The sequence below is a fragment of the Euphorbia lathyris genome, chromosome 2 (assembly GCF_963576675.1).
Source record: "Euphorbia lathyris chromosome 2, ddEupLath1.1, whole genome shotgun sequence".
Lineage (NCBI taxonomy): Eukaryota > Viridiplantae > Streptophyta > Magnoliopsida > Malpighiales > Euphorbiaceae > Euphorbia > Euphorbia lathyris.
In genome coordinates this window covers 125,524,248-125,546,331 of record NC_088911.1, presented here as the reverse complement: position 1 = coordinate 125,546,331, position 22,084 = coordinate 125,524,248, and the positions used below count along the sequence as shown (strand labels likewise).

Genomic DNA, 22,084 nt, shown 5'->3' with positions numbered 1-22,084 from the left:
GCAAAACCGAATTCGAAGATATAAGCAATCTCTAATCGAATAAAAACAGCAAATATGCCTTTGGCAAGAAAGATAATGCAGCAAAAAGATAACATTTTGACTAGATATGCTCATTGAGGTGCAGGAGGTATCTGTTCTTGGTTCAATCTGAGACGAGGGGAGACGAGGCTTTCGATACATCTTTCTACTTCAAACTCGATTCCAACCGGAATACCATGAATAACAAGATCATGATAACTTCCGTCGTTTATATTGTATACAACTAACTTTCCATCAATCTCTAACACAGCTCTACCATTCTCAAATATTCCTAATGGTTTCATTCTAAAATAAGATAAACTTATCACAATTTTAGTCCACGATTCCTTTATCCCGTACCTCTTCATAACCCAGAAGTCGTTATGCGTAGTTATAGTACTATCCGGTACTATGCACAGGCAACCTCCGAACTCCGCGATACTGTAAAAATCTTTGACACAACCAGGTGGAGGCACATCATAGAACTTCTCATCTACCAAATCGAAAGCAATCGTTTGTGAATTCATTGGATCCATGCTGCAACTTACCGCCCAATGAATTGCTCCGTTGAGCTGAATCCCCGGATCAAATGCAACAATACTATAAGGAAATTCTCCAACACTTCTCCAGCTTTTGGCTTTCAGTGAGTAGACAAACACACATCCTTTACAAGAGATGTTCACTAACTTGTAATCATTGATGGCTTGAGCATAACCGAATCCGAACATATAAGGCAGAGACAATTCAGTGAAGTATCTACGATTGCCGCCTAATCGCGGTATCTCCTCAGCTTCTCTTGTACACGGATTGATCAAAAGTAACACTCCTGGTTCAGAAGCAACACATAACAAACCGTTGCAAGAGCCGATGAACTTGACCTCGTCGAAAGGATGAGTCTTCAGTGGATAATCAAGCTTTGCTGCTACTACTCTATGATCAGCTTCAGCTCCTTGATGTTCTATCAAATAAACAGACGGAAGTGAGAAAGATGTGAGACAAAGTTTCCATCTCCGGCAGCTGAGACAGCTATCGGTAGATGCTAGATTCAGGTGCATTCTAATAAAGTGAGGATCAGAAATTAAACAGCACCATGATTTGCATACGCTCTTGAATCGGCATAGAGATTTTACAGGCAGACGCAGAAGAACGTTGACGATGCAATCCTCGACGAGTTTAGGCATTATAAGTTATTTGGCCTGTGAAACATTTAAATACAAAGTTGAAGACATGGTTTTATCTTTGGAAGTATGCATAAAATGGCAAAGTCAGTAACTATGGAATAATCGCAAGTTAAGTTGTATTTAACATTCCTAGTTGTAGTCTTTAATAGATTCAAAAAATCTGGTAGAAATTTCAAGGCATTATAAGTCACACTTATTGTCTTATTATCTTAATTAGCAGACAAAAGATGTATCCAGATAGAATCATTAAATTAGTGCTGTTAAGATACCTTAAGACATAATTAAGAAGATATCTAAGTTTTAAGACAGACTAACCAAAACAAGCAAATAATAACAGAAATAAACAAAACAACCAAAATGAAAAAGGACTAACCAAACATTGATATGATATACTGCATATTCTATACGTCAACCCATTCTCGGTATTGGGTGAAACCAAAGTCTCAATGTGCAAAACTGCCTCGTCCATATGCCAATATTGTATACGGATTTTATCAAACTTGTGCTCTCCTTCCCTTTCACACCTGCTAAACGCTTTATGAGTATGAAATACGACTTCACTCCTTGTAGAAATACATAGAGCGGGCAAGCGGAAACAATTAAATAACGGTGAACTCTTAATGCTAAGAAAATGAAGCCAACCACAATATTCCTTCGTCATCCATATCTCCTTATTATGAATTGATTCAAAATTTGTTCCAATAGGTTATCAATTCGAAGATCAAATTGTGGTAGTTGGAGATTTTAAAATTTCTCCTTAGTATGTAAAATGCCGAATATGAACCTCTTTTAAATTAATCAATGAAAATATTAAAAAAATAAAAATAGCTAAATAAAAGTTAAAAAGTAGTAATTTATTAAACGGAAACAAAACTTTATTAAATAAAAACAACTAGGTGTAATCAAAAGGGGATTCCAACGATTCCACATAAACAATTGCTTGAGAGAGACCAGCTTCTTCATCTTTAATACCAGCCTCCAACTTATAAATTGTGTTATCTTTACAACACACCTTTATCAACTCTTTTCTATCTCTCAGCAGTAAAACTTCCCCAATTGATATCTTGCATAATGGCAACAAACCATACCGAAATCTATTAGCAACCATCCAGTTATTCAAAGGAAATACCGTCGGAATCGAAATCAATTTCTGCCATGAATTTAGCTCTCCCTATTCTTTCATTACCCAAAGCTCAATACAATTATGAATTAGAAAGGATATAGACAGACATCCATCAATATTCCCAATTCCCATACACAACGAAGGAGGATTAAATGGTCTCTTAATAGCTATGGCTTTCTCTTTTCCCAAATTGAAAGCGATGATTGAATAATACTGCAAACCAAGATGAGAAATCATAATTTCCCAATGAAGAGCTTCGTTACAACTTACAGCTACCCGATCATCAACAACTGTTGGCTTGATAAATATGGGAGGATCACTATCTATGCAATCTTCAATCCTTTTCCATGAGTTTTTTCTTAATGAGAATACCTTAATTACCATTCTACTTTTGTATATGCAATTGGTTGCTACTACTGTTTTGTAATCGTCGGAGGATGAATCGTAGCCGAAACCATAAGTGAAGCAATAGCATCCACTAATTTTGGGGTCCGGCAAGGTCCTGTAATCTCCTGTCGTCGGATTCCATACAATGAAGTCTCGACATTTATCAAGAGCTGCACAAACTAATCCATTACTGGATCCAACTATTTTAACATGAGGAAAATTCAACTGTTTGATTGAACCTTTCTCGTAGTTGAAGGATCGAGATCCAGAAGGAGATGATAAAAGGATTCTTTGAGAAGATGCTTTGGAGTTGTAACGTTTCCTGAATTTACGATCGGTGATTAAAGAATTCCATGCTTTGATAACGTTCTTGAATCTGATAACAGATTTGATAGGCAGATTTTGGAGTATTTCCTCTTCAATCTCTGGAGGAATCATGGTGGATATGAATGGCCTATCTGATTCTTTTCTAGCATATATAACGGCTGCTGATATTTATATTGATGAGTGCAAGTCCAACTGAATTCCTTATTGGTTTAGGAATTAAAATCCTAATTCCTCTCTATGTCTAATTCTTTCTTTCTTTATTAATTAAAAATTAGTCTTAAATCTGATTAGTGTTTGACGAGAAAACTCTGCCTGGACGTAAAAATTTGTGTTTGGTCAAATAGTATAATTTTAATACTTTTGTTGGCAAATCTGTAAATATTAAAGGATATATTACTATATAAATAATTAATTTGCATTTATGTTTTTACCTACTTTTATTTTTTACCTGAAAACACAAAAATGCCTTTGTATTTCTATACACTAGTATTGTGCGGGTGGATAATTTTTTCGTACAACATTTTAATATTTTTTAAATTTTATATCAATTATATTAATATTTTGTTTTAAAATAATTTAAATTTACAAATTGTAAATAAATTGATATACATATCTTTATAATTGCTTGATAATAGGTTTTGTAAGTTGTTGAAGCCATGTCAGACATGTTTACAAAGGCCTTTCCTTTCCGTTCTTTTATAATACTTTTTCTATATAATCTTGAAATTTTAAAATATTTACTGCACTTTGTGACGATCAAATTATAGCTCTTCTCAAAATTCTTTTTCTCATGCTTTAAAAAATCTTTAATAAATCCATGAATTTGAAATAAGCAGATCTATTTTTTTAAATTTTATTTGGTTTATATAATAGTTTGAAGGTTTAAATATTGTGTTAATATTAAAACAAAAAATTAAATGTGTTAATATTTTTTTAGTTCCATAGGTTTTAATATTATTTATTAAAGTTAAATGAATGGAATTTGAATGGATCATCACATATTTTTTTTTTATCATTATATAATTTGTTTCCGTTGATATATTTTGTAAGTTATTTTATTATATCTATTAAATATAAATATAAATTTTTTTCAATTACATTGGTTTTAATGCTATTTATTAAAAATGAATGGAATTTGAATAAACCTTTTATTTTTTTTTGTAAATCTGTTATAAAAAATTTCAGTTACATTGATTTTAATGTTATTTATTAAAGTTAAATAAATGGAATTTGAATGGATCCTTACATATTTTTTTTTTGTTGTTATACAATTTTTTTCGCAGTGATATTTTGTAAGTTATTTATTATATCTATGAAATATAAATATAAATTTTTTCAGTAATATTGGTTTTAATGCTATTTATTAAAGTTAAATAAATAGAATTTGAATGAATTCTTACATATTTTTTATCGGCATATAATTTTTTTTCGTTGGAAAATTTGTAAGTTATTTTATTATATCTATTAAATATATATTAGGTTAGATATAATATTTATAATTTTTCTTTATTACTATTTTGACAATTAATAAAAAAGTCCTCTAAAACTCTCCTAATTAATTTCTATCTGCTTCCATTGTTTTATATAAAATATAGATATAAATATAGAATCTATCACTGAAAATGATAAAGAAACTTAGAATGGTAATCGTGACAAAACATGATTTATAACTGAAATAAATTTCATTGTAAGTATAATGTTTCAATATCTCTTTAATTATTTTCTTCAATAGGTCTTCAACTTCATTAAACAACTATTGTGTGAAATTTTATATCTATTCGTACCGAAAATGCATAAAAATAAAAAATTCAATCCATTTGAGTTAGATAAACACAAATTAAAAAAAAATCAGTGGACTTCATTAGATTCTGAATTTGGAAAATTAATCTAAATCCAATTAAACCTAACAATTGAGTTCATATAAAGCCGAAAATCCATATTTTAGTTAGATTGCAGAACTCCAAGCTGTCATTTTTGCGGTTGATATCGCTTGGGAGAAAGGGTGGTCGAAGCTCTGGATCGAGTCAGACTTGACATATGTCATACATCTTCTATTACAGCGATCCTCCGTTGTTCCTTGGACCATTCGTCAACAATGGTTCAAATGTCTGGCACAGTGCTCAAGCATGGATATTACAACCTCTCATATTTTTCGGGAAGGAAACCGAACAGCCGATGCCCTTGCCCGATTCGGGGTTTCAACATCTGGAATTAAATGGTGGAACTTTGCACCGAACTTCTGCCACGATTTTATACTTGCTGATATTTGTAACTTTGCTTGCTTTCGTTTTTCTTAATTTCACTCTTCCTATAAACTCTTTTCTATTTATTTGATTGCGGGTTTGCGAGGTGAGGAGCAGGGGTGCCAACATAGTTGGGATTTCTGTCTTCTTACCTAGCTCAGTCCCAGCCTTTATTCAAAAAAAATTAGGGAAAAGTACAAAAATAAACCTTGTGGTTTGGCCCATTTTCGAACTACACCCATGTGGTTTAAAAGTTTGCAAAGTGGTACCATGTACTTCATTCCGTTAGCAAATACATACAAAATTGACTAACGGTGTTAAAAGTCAAAGGGAAAAGAGTTAATTTGGTCCTTATATTTATTTATTTTATTAATTAAACCCCCTTATTATCTAATTATCACAAATAAATTCCAAAATAAAAAATAAAAATTAATTGTACCATCTTCCTCATCTCTTTAATTTCTTTTTTCTCTCTCTTCTCTCCTAATTTTTTCTCTAACTAAAATCAATTCAACAAAATGCTATCAAGACCAAATGGAATCCGTACTTTCAATAATTCAATTCAATCAGCAACTAGCCATGCGTGACCTTAAACAAGCTGCTCTCGCACTTCAACTTCAACATCACCATCACCATCAAACCTCTCACAACCCTCATCTTCTTTCTTCTCTGATCAGAATTTACAATTGCGAACCCACACCTCAAGCTTATCACTTTCTCATTCCAACTCTCACCAATAATTCACTTCTCCATCACCTTCCCCCTGTTCTTTATCATCTTGAAAACATCCAAATTTTTTGAGATGGCCGCGCCAATCAAATTCATGACGCTCTTGACCTGTTCTACAGAGTACCCATGTTTAGGTGCGTTCCTTCTGTTTACTTACTCAATACTCTGCTCTTTCTTCAACTAGTGAAGGTCTCAAATTGGTTCCTCAAGTTTTGCTCTAAGGGTCGAGCTATGAATATTCGACTCGAAGATTCGACCTTTCTATTGCTGTTGCTGATTGAAGCCCTTTGTCGAATTATGAAAGTTGGTTACGCTGTTGAGATATTTCATTCCATGTTGAACGATGGTTTCAGTATGAATACGAAAATATGTTCTTTGCTTTTGTCATCAATTTGTCCTTCAACTATAACTAGTCACCATTTATATGTCAGAACTGAACGTTCAGGCGATATGTATACCAGAAATTGATGATGACGATGATACTAGAAATTGATGATGACGTTGATACCAGAAATTCATAGTCAACATTATCAAAGTTTTGATTTTAGAGAGAGAAAATTAAGAGAAAAGAGAGAGAAAGAACAAAAAAAAAAAGAAATTAAAGGGACAAGAAAGATGATATAATTGATTTTTTATTTTTTTATTTTGAGGTTATTTGTGATAATTAGATAATAAGGGGGTTTAATTAATAAAATAAATAAATATAAGGACCAAATTAACTCTTTTTCCTTTGACTTTTAACACCGTTAATCAATTTTGTATGTGTTTGCTAATAGAATGAAGTACATGGTACCACTTTGCAAACTTTTAAACCACATGGGTGCAGTTCGAAAATGGACCAAACCACAAGGTTTATTTTTGTACTTTTCCCAAAAAATTATACATCTAATATATTTATAAAAAACTATAGAAGTCTTATATTAAATTATAAATATTGTAAAATCATAATATGTATATCATATCTTTCCAAGTTCAATATCTCTTAATGTATTAAAAGTTTCATGAAATAATAATAATAATCAGCCCAAAAAAATATAATTAAACCTCTAAACTTCCCTCTCTTATAAATATGGATATAGTTTAAAAAAAACAAAATTTATGATTTACCCTATTTAAAAATTGAATCTTTCTTTTGTTTGTGTAGGTGTCTAAAATACGAGTTCTTATATTAAGTAAATAGGCTTCCATATCATTTGGAGGATCCTCAATTTATACTGAGACTTCTTATAATATGTATGTATTCATATTACACATGACAAGATATGTATGAAAAATTATCCATTTAACATATAAAATCAAGTGCTTCTAATAATTTCCACTAAAATACGAACCACAGCAGCATTAAAAAGTTAACAAGGACCAACATAATATAAACATGTAAATAGAAATTAATTATTATTGTTGCTTCGTTTCCACTAAGAATAACTTTCTAAGAAGAACAATAATCTAAAAGGACCTGATTACCCTGAGTTCAAAAACCTAGATGTAAGGTGTGTTTGGTTAGAAACTCACTTGTTTGCGTTTTATTTATTAAAAGAATAACATGTAAATCAAACGGGTCCATGATCAAGAGGAGACACAAAAGATTCCACATAAAGAATGGCTTGAAAGAGACCATCTTCAATGTCAACCTCCAACTCATGAACTGTGTTATCTTTGCAGCAGACCTTTACAAACACTTTTCCATTTCTTAGAACCAAAATTTCTCCAATTTGTGTCTTGCATAATGGCAACAAATCATACCAAAATCTATTACAATTCTCTAGTAATTGAAAGGAATTGTGATCGGAATTTAGCTCTCCATATTCTTTCATTACACAAACCTCAATATATTCATGAGTTGGAATACACAGGCATCCATCAATATTCCCAATTCTCATACTCTGGAAAGAACAATTAAATGGTGTATCCAAAGCTATGGCTTGTTCGTTATATAAATTGAAAGCAATGATTAAATAATACCCCGAACAAAGATTAGGCCACATAATTTCTCAATGAACAGCTCCATTACAAGTTACAGCTACCCGATCTTTAATGGTTGGTGCAGCGAACGTGGTATTAGAGAATATATTTAGTAGATAACTTTGTATCACACAGTTAGTTCCTCATATCTAGGCCTGTATCTAGATTAGTCATTAAACTCAACACAAACTGTACTCTCCTGTATAAATAGACAATTTGTCATCAATAACAATTACGGAAGAATCCAATTTGTTACATGGTATCAGAGCCTAACTCTTTTTCCTAACCCTAATTCTATCTCCTTCTCCCGAAATCCCGACCGCTCACCACCACCGCGGCTGCCATTAACGCCGCCGCTCGACACCTACTTCCCTAACCCTAAAACCGACCGATTAAACACCGACCTATCTCTCTCCTACCAAATTAAACACCGATCGATTCCCAAAAGGCAGCCATGACCAACACTTCCAACAACTCCAACAATTCCTCCACCGGACCAACCAACACGAACACTGTCAATTCTCACACCAACAATACCGAAACCACAGTAACAACCCATCCCTCCCTTACCGTATCCAACATCTCTACATTCATCAAAATCACTATTGACATCGAAAAAGGTCATTATCCCGCCTGGTCCGCCCTATTCAAACTACACGCCAAAGCATTCCAAGTCCTTGATCACATCATACCTCCTCCCACCCCTACCGCCCTCTACCGATCCAACCCCGATCTCTGGTCCCGTATCGATGATGTGGTCCTGCAATGGATATAGAGCACAATTTCAATTGACCTCCTACACACAATTATTAAATCTGACTCCACTGCAGCTTCATCCTGGACTCAGCTACAAGACATTTTCTCTGACAACAAGCATTCTCGGGCCCTATTCCTTCAACAGGAGTTCTCCAAAATCAAACTCGATAACTTCTCTGACATCTCCTCATACTGCAAAAACCTCAAGTCCCTATCTGATCAACTGTCAAGTGTAGACTGTCCTGTGACAAATGATCAAATGGTCCTCCAACTTATTTCTGGACTGTCTGATGCCTATGATATTGTGGGTACTCAAATCCGACATGGTGATCCTCTTCCCTCATTTCAGAAAGCCCGCTCCATGCTCATCCTAGAGGAAACGGCTCGCGCCCGAAAGACTGCCCCACCACAGGACACTATCGCTCTCACTGCTGCCACCGTCGAGCCTACCTCGACACAATTCCCTCCTGACCGATCCGCTATTACCCGTCCCAGCCATTACAACTGCAGCGGCAGGTAGGGAAGTCGCCATCACTACCGCGGTAGAAACAACTATTGAGGAAATCTGCGCCATCCCGGTTCCTCCAACCGCGGCAGCTACCCTCAGCAGTGGGGCTACTCCATGCCATGGGGCCCGTAACAGCCATGGGCAGCACCTCCTTGTCCTTACCCGTCCCATAATTGGGCCAATCAGGGCCGTCAACCGCAGCAACCCGGCTTGTTGGGTCCCCGTCCAAACACGCAGCAGGCTCACTTAAACATGATCAGTCCCTCATATGCTCCAACTAACATTGCAGAGGCAATGCACACCATGTCTATTGCACCGCCATCGGATCAATGACACATGGACACCGGAGCCACCTCGCATATGACAGCTCACCAAGGTACACTCACTTCTTATTTTCATTCAAGCCTCAATGAACGCATTATTGTTGGTAATGGTCACTGTATGCCTGTTTGTGGATCTGGCACTGCTTGGTTAAACACTGAAACCCAGCCCTTGAGACTAAATAATGTATTGCATGCTCCTAATCTTATCAAAAACCTAATTTATGTTCGTCAATTTACTAAAGATAATCGAGTCTCTGTTGAATTTGATCCTTTGGGTTTTTCTGTGAAGGATTTACAGACGGGTACCAATATCATGAGATGTAACAGTAGCAGGGACCTTTATCCAGTCGCGTCTAGCTCCCTTCCGTCACCGTCATCCACTTCTGTTTTTACTGCTTTGTCTTCTGATGTCTGGCATAGTCATTTAGGACATCCAGGGCTTCCTGTTATGAATGCCCTGTTGAATAAAAATTTGCTTTCTTGTAATAAAGTCCAAATGTTTCTGTTTGTTTCTCTTGCATTAATGGAAAACAAGTAAAATTACCATTTCAGTCCTCCTATAATTCCGCATGTATGCCATTTGATTTAATTCACAGTGATATATGGACATCTCCAATTTTAAGCTCAAGTGGTCACCGTTATTATGCCTTGTTTCTTGATAACTACACAAATTTTCTGTGGACATTTCCCCTAGCTCATAAATCACAAGTCTTTAACATTTTTCTTGCATTTCGTTCTTTAATTCGCGCCCAATTCGAACACGGTATTAAAGTATTTCAATGTGACAATAGGGGCGAATTCAATAACAATTCATTTCGTCAATTTTCTCACACTCATGGAATGCAATTTCGATTCTCATGTCCATACACCTCTTCTCAAAATGGTAAATCTGAGCGAACAATTCGCACAGTGAATAACATAATTCGCACTGTTATGAATCATGCATCAGTCCCGTTTAAATTTTGGCATCATGCTCTTGAATTGACAACTTACCTGTTAAACATCTATCCACACAAAATTTTAGGATATCACTCCCCAACTAAAATCCTGTATTCCTTTAATCCCTGTTTTCCTTTAAACAAACCCAACCTATGCTCATTTACGAATTTTTGGTTGTCTCTGTTTTCCTTTAATCCCTTCCATGTCACGTCATAAGCTAGAGGCCCGTTCACGTCCTTGTATCTTCCTCGGTTATCCATCTAATCATCGTGGGTATAAATGTCTAGACATATCCAATAACAAAATTATAATCTGCAGACATGTTGTGTTTGACGAATCCAAGTTTCCCTTCTCGTCAAACAACCCGTCGTCTAATTTAAATTCCGGGACTGCTGCGGAAGTCGATGGCGGCTTGCTACCTGCTAGTCGCCTAAACCAATCGCAGATTCAATCCCCTTCCTCTCACCCGTCCGTCGAGTCTGCGTCGCCCTTGTCCCTTTCGTCCTCTACGTCCGCAACGTCCCCTGCGTCAGTCCCATCGAGTCAATCTCCAGCGCTTGCATCGTCGTCCGCGTCTCCTAATTTCCCATCTCCCGTGTCTGTCTTGTCGTCCAGCTCCAAATCGAGTCCTCCCTCATGTCGTTCTGTGCCTCACACACTATTATCCCCGCCATCTTCTCTACCATTGATCAGCAATGACACTACTCCTATTCAATCCCCAACAGAACCATCAGATCAGCCCTCACATCCCACATTACATAATATGGTCACACGAGCTCAACACGACATACGAAAACCACGTCCTATGCTGAATCTATCAGTCTCTACACAGCCAATCATCTCCCACATACCAAAGACACCAATTCTTGCATTAAGTGATCCAAACTGGACACAGGCCATGACTGATGAGTTTGAGGCTTTAATTCAAAATAAGACGTGGGTACTCGTACCCTGTCCCCAAAATGCTAATGTTATTCGTATTTGGTGGATTTTCAGGCACAAAACAGATGCAGATGGATCCTTTGAGCGTTACAAAGCCAGATTGGTGGGAAATGGTTCAGGTCAGTTGGCTGGCATGGATTGTGGTGAAACATTCAGCCCTGTGGTTAAATCGGCAACAATTAGAGATGTTCTCAGTATCGCTCTATCTAGAAATTGGAATATTCGGCAATTAGATGTCAAAAATGCCTTCTTGCATGGAGATCTCAATGAAACCGTGTACATGCATCAACCTTTGGGCTTCCGAGATACTCAATTTCCTGATCATGTTTGTCTGCTCCGCAAATCACTTTACGGTCTTAAGCAGGCTCCTCGAGCCTGGTATCAGCGGTTTGCCAACTTTGTAATCAAGGTGGGATTTACCAATAGTATCTCCGATAACTCACTATTTGTCTGCAGACAAGGTACAGATACAGCTTACATCCTCTTGTACGTCGATGACATCATTCTCGTCACTTCGTCAGACAGGCTACAGACATCTATTCTATCTCAATTGAATTCTGAATTTGCAATGAAAGATTTGGATCCGTTACATTACTTCTTGTGTATTTCAGTGACCCGCTCTCCTTGCTCAATTTTTCTATCCCAAAAAGAAGTATGCATCAGAAATTATTGAGAAAGCCGGTCTTGGCTCCTGCAATGCAGCAAATACTCCTGTCGACACAAAACAAAAGCTTAGCGCTTCATCCGGCTCCGCGTACCACGACCCCACCGAATATAGGAAACTTGCCGGAGCTCTCCAGTATCTCACTCTCACAAGACCAGATATATCTTATGCAGTACAACCGATTTGTTTGTTTATGCACGATCCAAAAACCTCACACATGGCTGCCCTTAAGTGCATCCTACGGTATGTGCACGGTACTCTTGATCTTGGCCTCAATCTGTTAGCCTCCTCACCCACTCAATTGACATCGTACACTGATGCTGATTGGGCTGGCTGCCCAGACACACGTCGCTCCACTTCCGGCTACTGTGTCTTCCTCGGAGACAGCCTCATCTCTTGGTCAGCCAAACGACAGCCTACACTGTCCAGATCCAGCGCTGAAGCTGAATACCGAGGGGTTGCAAATGTTGTTTCTGAAACATGCTGGATCCGCAACCTCCTTCTTGAACTTGGTTGTCCAATTGCAAAATCCACCTTGGTTTATTATGACAATGTCAGCGCTGTCTATCTCAGTGGCAATCCTGTTCAGCACCATCGCACCAAACATGTTGAGATGGATATTCACTTTGTTCGGGAAAAATTAGCAAAGGGTGAAGTCCGTGTTCTACACGTCCCATCTCATTATCAGATTGCCGACATCTTCACCAAAGGCCTACCATCACCTCTGTTTGAAGACTTCAGATCTAGTCTCAATGTTCGCCCTCCGAACCCTTCGACTACGGGGGTGTATTAGAGAATATATTTAGTAGATAACTTTGTATCACACAGTTAGTTCCTCATATCTAGGCTTGTATCTAGATTAGTCATTAAACTCAACACAAACTGTACTCTCCTGTATAAATAGACAATTTGTCATCAATAACAATTACGGAAGAATCCAATTTGTTACACGTGGGACAATTATCAACTATGATATCTTCAATCATTTTCCATGAGTTTTTTTCTTAACGAGAATACCTCAATTGCTATTCTGTTTCTGTAAATGCTGTTTTTGCAATTGGTTGCTATGACTATTTTGTAATCATCGTCGCATGAATCGTAACCGAAACCATAAGTGAAGGAGTCACCTAGAGGAATTGTGGAGTCCGGCAAGTTCCTGGAATCTCCGATGGTCGGATTCCATATAATGAAGTCTTGACATGTATAATCACGAGCTACACAAACTAATCCATTACTGGATCAGACTGTTTTCACAAGAGGAGAATTCAACCGTGTGATTGAACCTTTCTCATACTCAGAAAGTTCGAGATCCAGAAGAAGGAGATGATAAAAGGATTCTCTTACAAAATGGTTTGGAGTTGTAATGCTTCCTGAATTTAGGATTGGAGATTAAAGAATTCCATGTTTCGATGACGCTCTTGAATCGGATAAGAGATTTGACAGGCAGATTTTGGAGTATTTCCGCTTCAATTTCTGGAGGAATCATTGTGGATACTGGCCTCCCTCCGTTTGTTTTACCTATTGTTTGCTGTTACGGTTTGCTGTTTGCTATTACTGTTTGCTGGTTCCTATTGGAAGAAGCTGCTCTTCCAAAAAGCAGAGATTCTCTGCTTTTGTAAAAAGTTGTTTTTCAAGTGTAAAAGGTAAACATGAGGTGACTAACCAAACACTTAATGCTGCTTTTCAACTGTAAAAGGCAAACAGGAGAAGTCTAACCAAACACCTAAAACTCTGTCTTTTAAAATGAAAAGGCAAACATGAGTTGAAAAGTAGGTAAACAACCACCTATTCTTTCTTTCCTTATTAATTAAAAATTAGCCTAAAATCTAATTAGTGTTTGACGATAAAACTCTATATGGACATAAAAACTTGTGTTTGGTCAAATATAATTTTAATACTTTTGTTGGTAAATGTGTAAATATTAAAGGATATATATAGTAATAAATTTAATACTTTCCAGCTTGTTTTGCTATTATCCATCTGGGGTTTGGCTAGTAATCTTCTTCTTCAGAAGTACATGATCTTAATTATATTATAAATCCGAGCTTCTTTGTTTTAGTTTCAATTTTCACCAATTTTTAATATTTCTAATTATTGATGTGAATTACAGCAAAGAAAAGAAATGGAAAAAGATTCTTATAAGAAGGAAATGGAAGCTCTCAAAAACTATAATGAGATCTATTTAATTTAATTACAAATTGAATTAATTAGAGGAATTGATGCAGTTAAAAAAGATAGCTTAGCAATGGTTAATCATAATTTTACGGCAAAAAGCATAATTAAGCTTCTGAACTTTACGCGTTTTAAAGATCAAGCATCTTATCAATTATTTTTGCACATTGAACCATTTATTATTGATTCTGTTATGGATTCAACTTTTATTTAAACTTTTTTGTCGAATTTGGGCGGTACGCATTATTAGAGCGATTCGACCTATTGACGTGGACAAATAAAAACAAGAGTTTATTCACTAGTATAGATAGAGAGTAGAAAGTAAAAAGAAATTACAAAAATCAATTTCCATTAGGTTCTTCCAAACTCTATATTCTCCTCTCGCATTTTTTGATTTTCAGAATTAGAATTGCCAAATCGATCTTCTCATTTTCCAAACTCGACGAAAAAGTTCAATAAGGACCAAATCCATAACAAAAATAATGATCAATGGCTTGATGTGAAAAAATAATTTATCAAAGGCTTCCTTACAACAGGTAAAGTTCAAAGACTTAATTATGCTTTTTACCTAATTTTACCGAACACTAATAATCAATCAATCAACAAATAACAATCTGCATTTAAATAATAAAAAGTAAACGAATCAAAATCAAAGAAGATAAAGAACACCATTTAAAAGAACAAAACATCTGTAATTTAACCCTCATTGGTAGGTGATCCGTAATGGAATAATTGCAAGTTAAGTTGTATTTAACATTCCTAGTTGTAGTCTTTAATAGATCAAAAAAATCTAGTAGAAATTTCAAGGCATTAAAACTCACATTTATTGTCTTATTATCTTAATTAGCAGACAAAACATGTATCCAGAGAGAATCATTAAATTAGTGCTGTTAAGACATAATTAAGTCAAGCTACACTTTTCTTTTCTTTTGTTTCATTCATCAAATATTTTGCCATTACCAAGAAGAAATCTAAGTTTTAGGGCACAGAAATAAACAAAACAAGCAAAATGAAAAAGGACTAACATTAAGGCAGACTAAACAAAAATTGATATCATATGAACATGTCTGCTGAATATGTAAAATGCGGAATATGAACATCTTTCAAATTAATCAATAAAAATATTATAAAATTTATTAAACCGAAACAAAACTTTATTAAATAAAAACAACTAAGTGTAATCAAGAGGGGACTCCAAAGATTCCACATAAACAATTGCTTGAGAGAGACCAGCTTCTTCGTCTTTAATATCCGCCTCCAACCTATGAATTGTGTTATTTTTACAACACACCTTTATCAACTCTTTTCTATCTCTCAGCAGCAAAATTTCTCCCATTGCTGTCTTGCATAATGGCAACAAATTATACCAAAAAGGAAATAGGGTCGCAATCCAAATCAATTTCTGCCATGAATTTGGCTCTTTATATTCTTTCATCACCCAAAGCTCAATACAGTCATGAGTCGGAAAGGATATACAGAGACATCCATCTATATTCCCAATTCCCATACTCGCCAAAGGACGATTAAATGGTCTCTTAATAGCTATGGCTTCCTCCTTTTCCAAATTGAAAGCGATGATTGAATAATGCCCCAAACCAAGATGAGAAATCATAATTTCCCAATGAAGAGCTCCGTTACAACTTACAGCTACCCGATCATAAACAAAGGTTGGCTTGATAAATATGGGAGAATCACTACCTATGAAATCTTCAATCTTTTTCCATGAGTTTTTTCTCAATGAGAATACCTTAATTGCCATTCTACTTTTGTATATGCAATTGGTTGCTATTACTATTTTGTAATCGTCGGCGGATGAATCGTAGCCGAAACCATAAGTGAAGCCGAAACCATAAGTGAAGCCGTCGTGCAGAAGAATTTTGGGGTCCGGCAAGTTCCTGTAATTTCCTGTTGTCGGATTCCATATAATGAAGTCTAGACATTTATCCCTGTAATCTCCTGAATCTCGATATTTACCAAGAGCTACACAAACTAATCCATTGCTGGATCCAACTATTTTAACATGAGGAAAATTCAACTGTTTGATTGAACCTTTCTCATAGTTGAAGGATCGAGATCCAGAATGAGATGATAAAAGGATTCTTTGAGAAGATGCTTTGGAGTTGTAACGTTTCCTGAATTTACTATCGGAGATTAAAGAATTCCATGCTTTGGCAACGCTCTTGAATCGGATAACAGATTTGACTGGCAGATTTAAGAGTATTTCTTCTTCAATTTCTAGAGGAATCATCGTGGATATGGCCTCTGTGATTCTTTTCTAGCTTAACGGCTGATATTTATATCGACGAGTGCAAGTCCAACTGAATTCCTTATTGATTGAGGAATTAAAATCCTAATCCCTCTCTATCTCTAATTCTTTCTTTCTTTATTAATTAAAAATTAGTCTTAAATCTGATTATGTTTAACGAGAAAACTCTGCCTGGACGTAAAAATTTGTGTTTGGTCAAATAGTATAATTTTAATATTTTTGTTGGCAAATGTGGTAAATAATTAATTTGTATTTATGTTTTTACCTACTTTTATTTCTTACCTGAAAACACAAAAATGCCTTAGTATTTCTACACATTAATATTTCTATATGTTTCAAATTTAATCGAAATATTTTGAATAAAATTTGTGTAGTATATATACTGTGATTAACTGTTATTTTGTTTTTTCTACTATTGATAGTTTGAAAATTGCACAAAATAATGGTTTTATCGATTTAAAAAAACAATTATTATAATTTAAAAATTTTGTAGTTTACAAACTCGGTCATTGATAGAATATATAGCTTGGGTATTTATGTCTTTTTGTATAATTAGGGTTTGGTCTTACTTGTATATATATACACTGATAGTATCAATACAAATCACGTTGCCTCATATTCTTCATAGTATCAGAGCTTAGGTTCTAAACCCTAGATTTCGGCTTGTAGTAACTTCCCCTAACCCTAAACCTTCGACAACCATGTCTTCATCCCCAAACACCGGCGCCGCCTCCCACAATACTACCGCCGGCAGCCATACCTCCAACACCGGCAACCATACCTCTGTTATTGCTCCTCCTTTTACCTCTACTAATCCGATTCCCCATGCCCCATCGTTACATAGTCAATTAACGGTGAAACTTACCTCCTCCAACTTTGTGCTATGGCGTGCTCAAGCCCTCTCTGCCATCCGAGGAAGCGGATTGGCTCACCATATTGATGCTTCTATTGCTCCTCCTCCTAAATTGCTAATTGATAATTCGGAAAATCCGATCTTTGCTGCTTGGGATCAAAAAGACCAACAAGTCTTGAATGTTTTACTTAGCTCCGTCTCGGACTCGCTGCTACCACATATTGCTACCGCTTCAACAGCCCTAGAGGCGTGGAATCGTCTTCTCACCACTCATTCTTCTGGTACTCGATCTCAAATCAGGAACCTTAAGACTCAATTACAGAGCCTTCCACATTGAGCTGATGATATCTCCACTTATCTGATCAAAGCAAAATCTATTCAGGATCAACTTGCTACATTCCAATATGTTTTGAGTGAAGACGATTTCATTGATAATATTTTGCAGGGACTTGATGAACAATACCGCCCATTCTCTCTCACAATTGAAGCTCAACAGAATTTAGTGACGTTTGATCACCTCTTCGGCCTCCTCTTGTCTGAAGAGCGTCGTCTGGCACGCCCCAAACCAGCCCTACTGCCAACACCTACTGCCCTCTATTCTGCCCGACCCCCAAACTCTCAATATACTGCTTCTCAGGGTCGCGGAAATAGAGGAAGGACCAACAGAGGGGGTCGGTCTTCATTCCATTATCGGCCTACTCAATTGTTTCAGTCTGGGGGAAATTCGTTTTCTTCAAATCAGGCCCAATATGGTTCGGCTTCTCCCAATCAGAGGGAACACCTAACTTGTCATAACTGCCGAGGCTTGGGACACGTGGCTCGTAATTGCTCTTCACCGCATTTTAATCGTGACTTCTCAAACCAGCCCCAATCCAACATAGCCACCAGCCCGTCCGCCACTCAACCTTGGGTTTTGGATTCCAGAGCGACTCACCATTTGACATCTGACCTCGGAAACCTCCAGCTTCATTCTGAGTACTCTGGCCCTGACGAAGTTCAAATTGGTAATGGTTCCTACCTCCCTATTACTAGTGTCGGTTCTTCTAATATTTCTCTTGGGTTATCTCAATTCCAATTACGTGATGTTTTACATGTTCCTGGTGCATCTCACAATTTATTATCCATTTATGCACTAACGAACTCTAACCCAGTCTCTGTGGAATTTTTCTCTGATTGTTTTGTCATTAAGGATTTGGAAACGGGCAAGATTCGGTTCAAAGGCCAGAGTAACAACGGGTTATATTCGCTCTGCTTATCTGCTTCAAATAAAATTTCTGCTCAAATTGCTAGTTTAGATATATGGCATGATCGATTAGGACATGCCTCTTTTCCTATTGTCAAACAATTGTTATCTTTGAATAAAATTGCTAGTTTGAATAAAGGAACTTCCTTATGTGCCTCCTGTTGTGTTTCGAAAAGCCATAAATTGCCATTCACTTTATCGTCTCATGTTTCCTCTGCTCCTCTTGAATTGATTTGTGCTGATGTTTGGGGTCCTGCCTCTGCTGTGTCTATTGATGGTTTTCGATATTATGTCTTTTTTCATGATCACTTCACTAAGTATAATTGGGTTTACTTTCTCAAACAGAAATCGGATGTGCATGATATTTTTGTCCAATTTCGTACCATTGTTGAAAAATTCTTTGACTCTAAAATTAAAATCTTTCAAAGTGATGGTGGTGGTGAATTTATTAAACTCACAGCATACTTTCGTACACATGGCATTAGTCATCGAATTTCTTGTCCCTACACTCCTGAACAAAATGGCATTGCCGAACGAAAACACAGACACATTGTTGAACATGGCCTAGCTTTGTTGAAACGTGCAAATTTACCTATTAAGTTTTGGACATATGCTTTTGACACTGCTGTGTATTTAATAAATCGTACACCTCACACTTCTCTTAAATTTGCTAATCCGTTCCAATTATTATTTCGTGAAGCTCCTGATTATCATTTTCTTCGTATCTTCGGTTGTTTATGCTTTCCTTGGCTCCGCCCATATACTCATTCTAAACTTGAGGACCGTTCCAAAGCATGTATATTCCTTGGCTATAGCAAATCTCACAAGGGATATAAATGTTTTGATCCGGTCTCGTCTAAAATTTACATCTCACGTCACGTTTTGTTTGATGAGCAGGTGTTTCCGGGCAAAGATTTAAATGGTGATGGCTCTCCAGTAATTCAATCCTCCGCATCCGCACCCCCACATGCTATTTATTTTCCTCTTAATTATCCTACCCCTACAGCTCCCTCACTGCCCCAATCTCCTGATTTCTCTATTAATTCACCACCTAACCAGCCCCCCTCAACGCCCACAGCCTCGCTTACTCCTCTCTCTGCCTCCTCAAACCCGACGCCCAATACCCATGTTCCAACCTCTCCTCCCATGCAAAACCATGCACTTAACCAGCCCCCCACGTCCCTCACAGAAACAGTCCCTCAACCACAATTCACCAATTCTACACAGTGTGGACCTCTCCCTCCTCCTACCTCAAACAACCATCCCATGATAACGCGATCTAAAACCGGTTCGTTACGTCCCAAGGTTCCTCGTGCTCTTGTTACTGTGCTCCCTCCCACACCCAAGTCTTATGACAATGCTTCTAAGGATCCGCAATGGCGTCAGGCCATGCAAGAAGAATATGATGCTCTCCAGAAAAATAAGACCCGGTCCTTGGTTCCTAGGGTTCCTGGTGTCAACACTGTGAAGTGTCTCTGGCTTTACAAGATAAAACAGCATTCCGATGGTTCTATTGAGCGCTATAAAGCGCGGCTTGTTGCCAAGGGCTACACGCAACGGCCTGGGGTGGATTATTTTGAGACTTATAGCCCTGTGGTCAAACCCGCCACTATCAGATTGCTACTAGCTCTTGCGGTTTCTCTAAATTGGACTGTGGTACAACTTGACATATCTAATGCTTTTCTGCATGGTACTCTAGATGAGGTCGTTTATATGGAACAGCCACCGGGATTTGTTGATTCCTCTCGACCTGGATATGTTTGCCGTCTTCATAAGTCTCTGTATGGTCTCAAGCAAGCTCCCCGAATGTGGCATAGACGGTTGACTGATGTTTTACGGCTATTGGGGTTCTCGGGGTCCAAATCTGACACGTCCCTGTATTATTTTCGGACTCCAAAAGTTACGGTTTTTTGTCTCATCTACGTAGATGATCTCTTGCTCCTTGGTTCGGACCCTGCCATGCTGCGATCTCTCATTACCCGGCTGCAATCACACTTTGATCTTCGGGATCTTGGTCGGTTGAGTTACTTTTTGGGTGTGGAAGCCGAGTGGACTCCCTCCGGGTTATTTTTGCATCAAACCAAGTATATTACTGAGTTGTTAACCAAGGCTAACATGGCTACGTGCAAGGGAATCTCCACCCCTATGTGCACCAAGGAGAAGTTTCAACTTGACCTTGGTGAACCATTTCATGATCCTTCTCTTTACTGTGGCATTCTTGGTAGCCTGCAGTACTTATCTTTCACCAGACCGGATATTTCATTCCCTGTCAACAAACTGGCTCAGTTTATGCATGCCCCTACGACAGTCCATTGGCAAGGTGTCAAACGTCTATTACGATATTTACAGCTGACCAAATCTCATGGTATCCTTTTCCATCGGTAGTCATCCCTTTTCCTACATGGATTTACAGATTCCGATTGGGCAGGGTCTCTCGATGATCGGACTTCCACTACCGGTTATGCGATCTACTTGGGTCGTTCTCTTGTCTCCTGGACTTCTAAAAAGCAGAGATCGGTAGCGCGTTCCTCTACCGAGGCTGAGTACCGTGCCCTTGCCACTGGCGCCTCAGAGATCGGTTGGCTTCAGATTATGCTTCATGAGATTGGTTTGCCTCTATCTCGACCTCCCAGGCTACTGTGTGATAATATTTCGGCAACATATTTAACTATCAATCCCATCTTTCATCATCGGAGTAAGCATATTGAGGTGGATTTTTACTTCGTCCGTGATCGGGTGTCCAAACGTCTTCTTCGGGTTCAATACATTCCGACGGTGGACCAAGTAGCTGATATTTTGACCAAACCCTTGTCTAAAGATCGATTTCGGTTGTTGTGTTCCAAGTTGAGCCTCTGCTCTTCCCCGGCTCGACTTGTGGGAGGGTGATAGAATATATAGCTTGGGTATTTATGTCTTTTTGTATAATTAGGGTTTGGTCTTACTTGTATATATATACACTGATAGTATCAATACAAATCACGTTGCCTCATATTCTTCAGTCATTCTACAAAAAAAAATATTTTGATGACTATTTACCTCAAGAAAGATTAAAAAGACTGAATTTATAAATTACTCAAAATACAATGTTTGACTTTACAAACTACAAGTATTGTTTAATCTAAAACATATATATCATTGAACTGCAAATTTTACAAAAACACAAATCCCTGTTTATATACTTTTAAGAGATAAGTTACCAAAACATGTCTATGGTTTTTAAGAAATTACCAATTTAGGATTCACGTATAAAATAGCACCAATTTTGGCTTAACGTTTAAAAAAGAGTACCAATTTAGGACTTGATAACAAAATGTGACACGTTATTCATATTACTCCTCTCTCTCCACATACAATTGACAAAATTTAACGGAATAATATGAATGATTTGTCACGTTTCATTATCGAGGCCTAAATTGGTACTTTTTTTAAAACATTAAACCTATATTGA

At 37.1% G+C, this 22,084-nt stretch overlaps 1 protein-coding gene across 1 annotated transcript; it reads right to left on the bottom strand.

The window, feature by feature from the left end:
- Positions 1–110: 110 nt before the first annotated feature.
- LOC136217443 (F-box/kelch-repeat protein At3g06240-like) lies at positions 111–1,199 on the bottom strand. The gene has a single exon (XM_066004038.1). The coding sequence runs from the start codon at positions 1,197–1,199 to the stop codon at positions 111–113; it is 1,089 nt and encodes a 362-aa protein (XP_065860110.1).
- Between the last annotated feature and the right edge of the window lie 20,885 nt (positions 1,200–22,084).

What these genes read in the sequence shown, in the direction of transcription:
- LOC136217443 (XM_066004038.1), bottom strand. Translation starts at nt 1,199, where the DNA reads ATGCCTAAACTCGTCGAGGATTGCATCGTCAACGTTCTTCTGCGTCTG.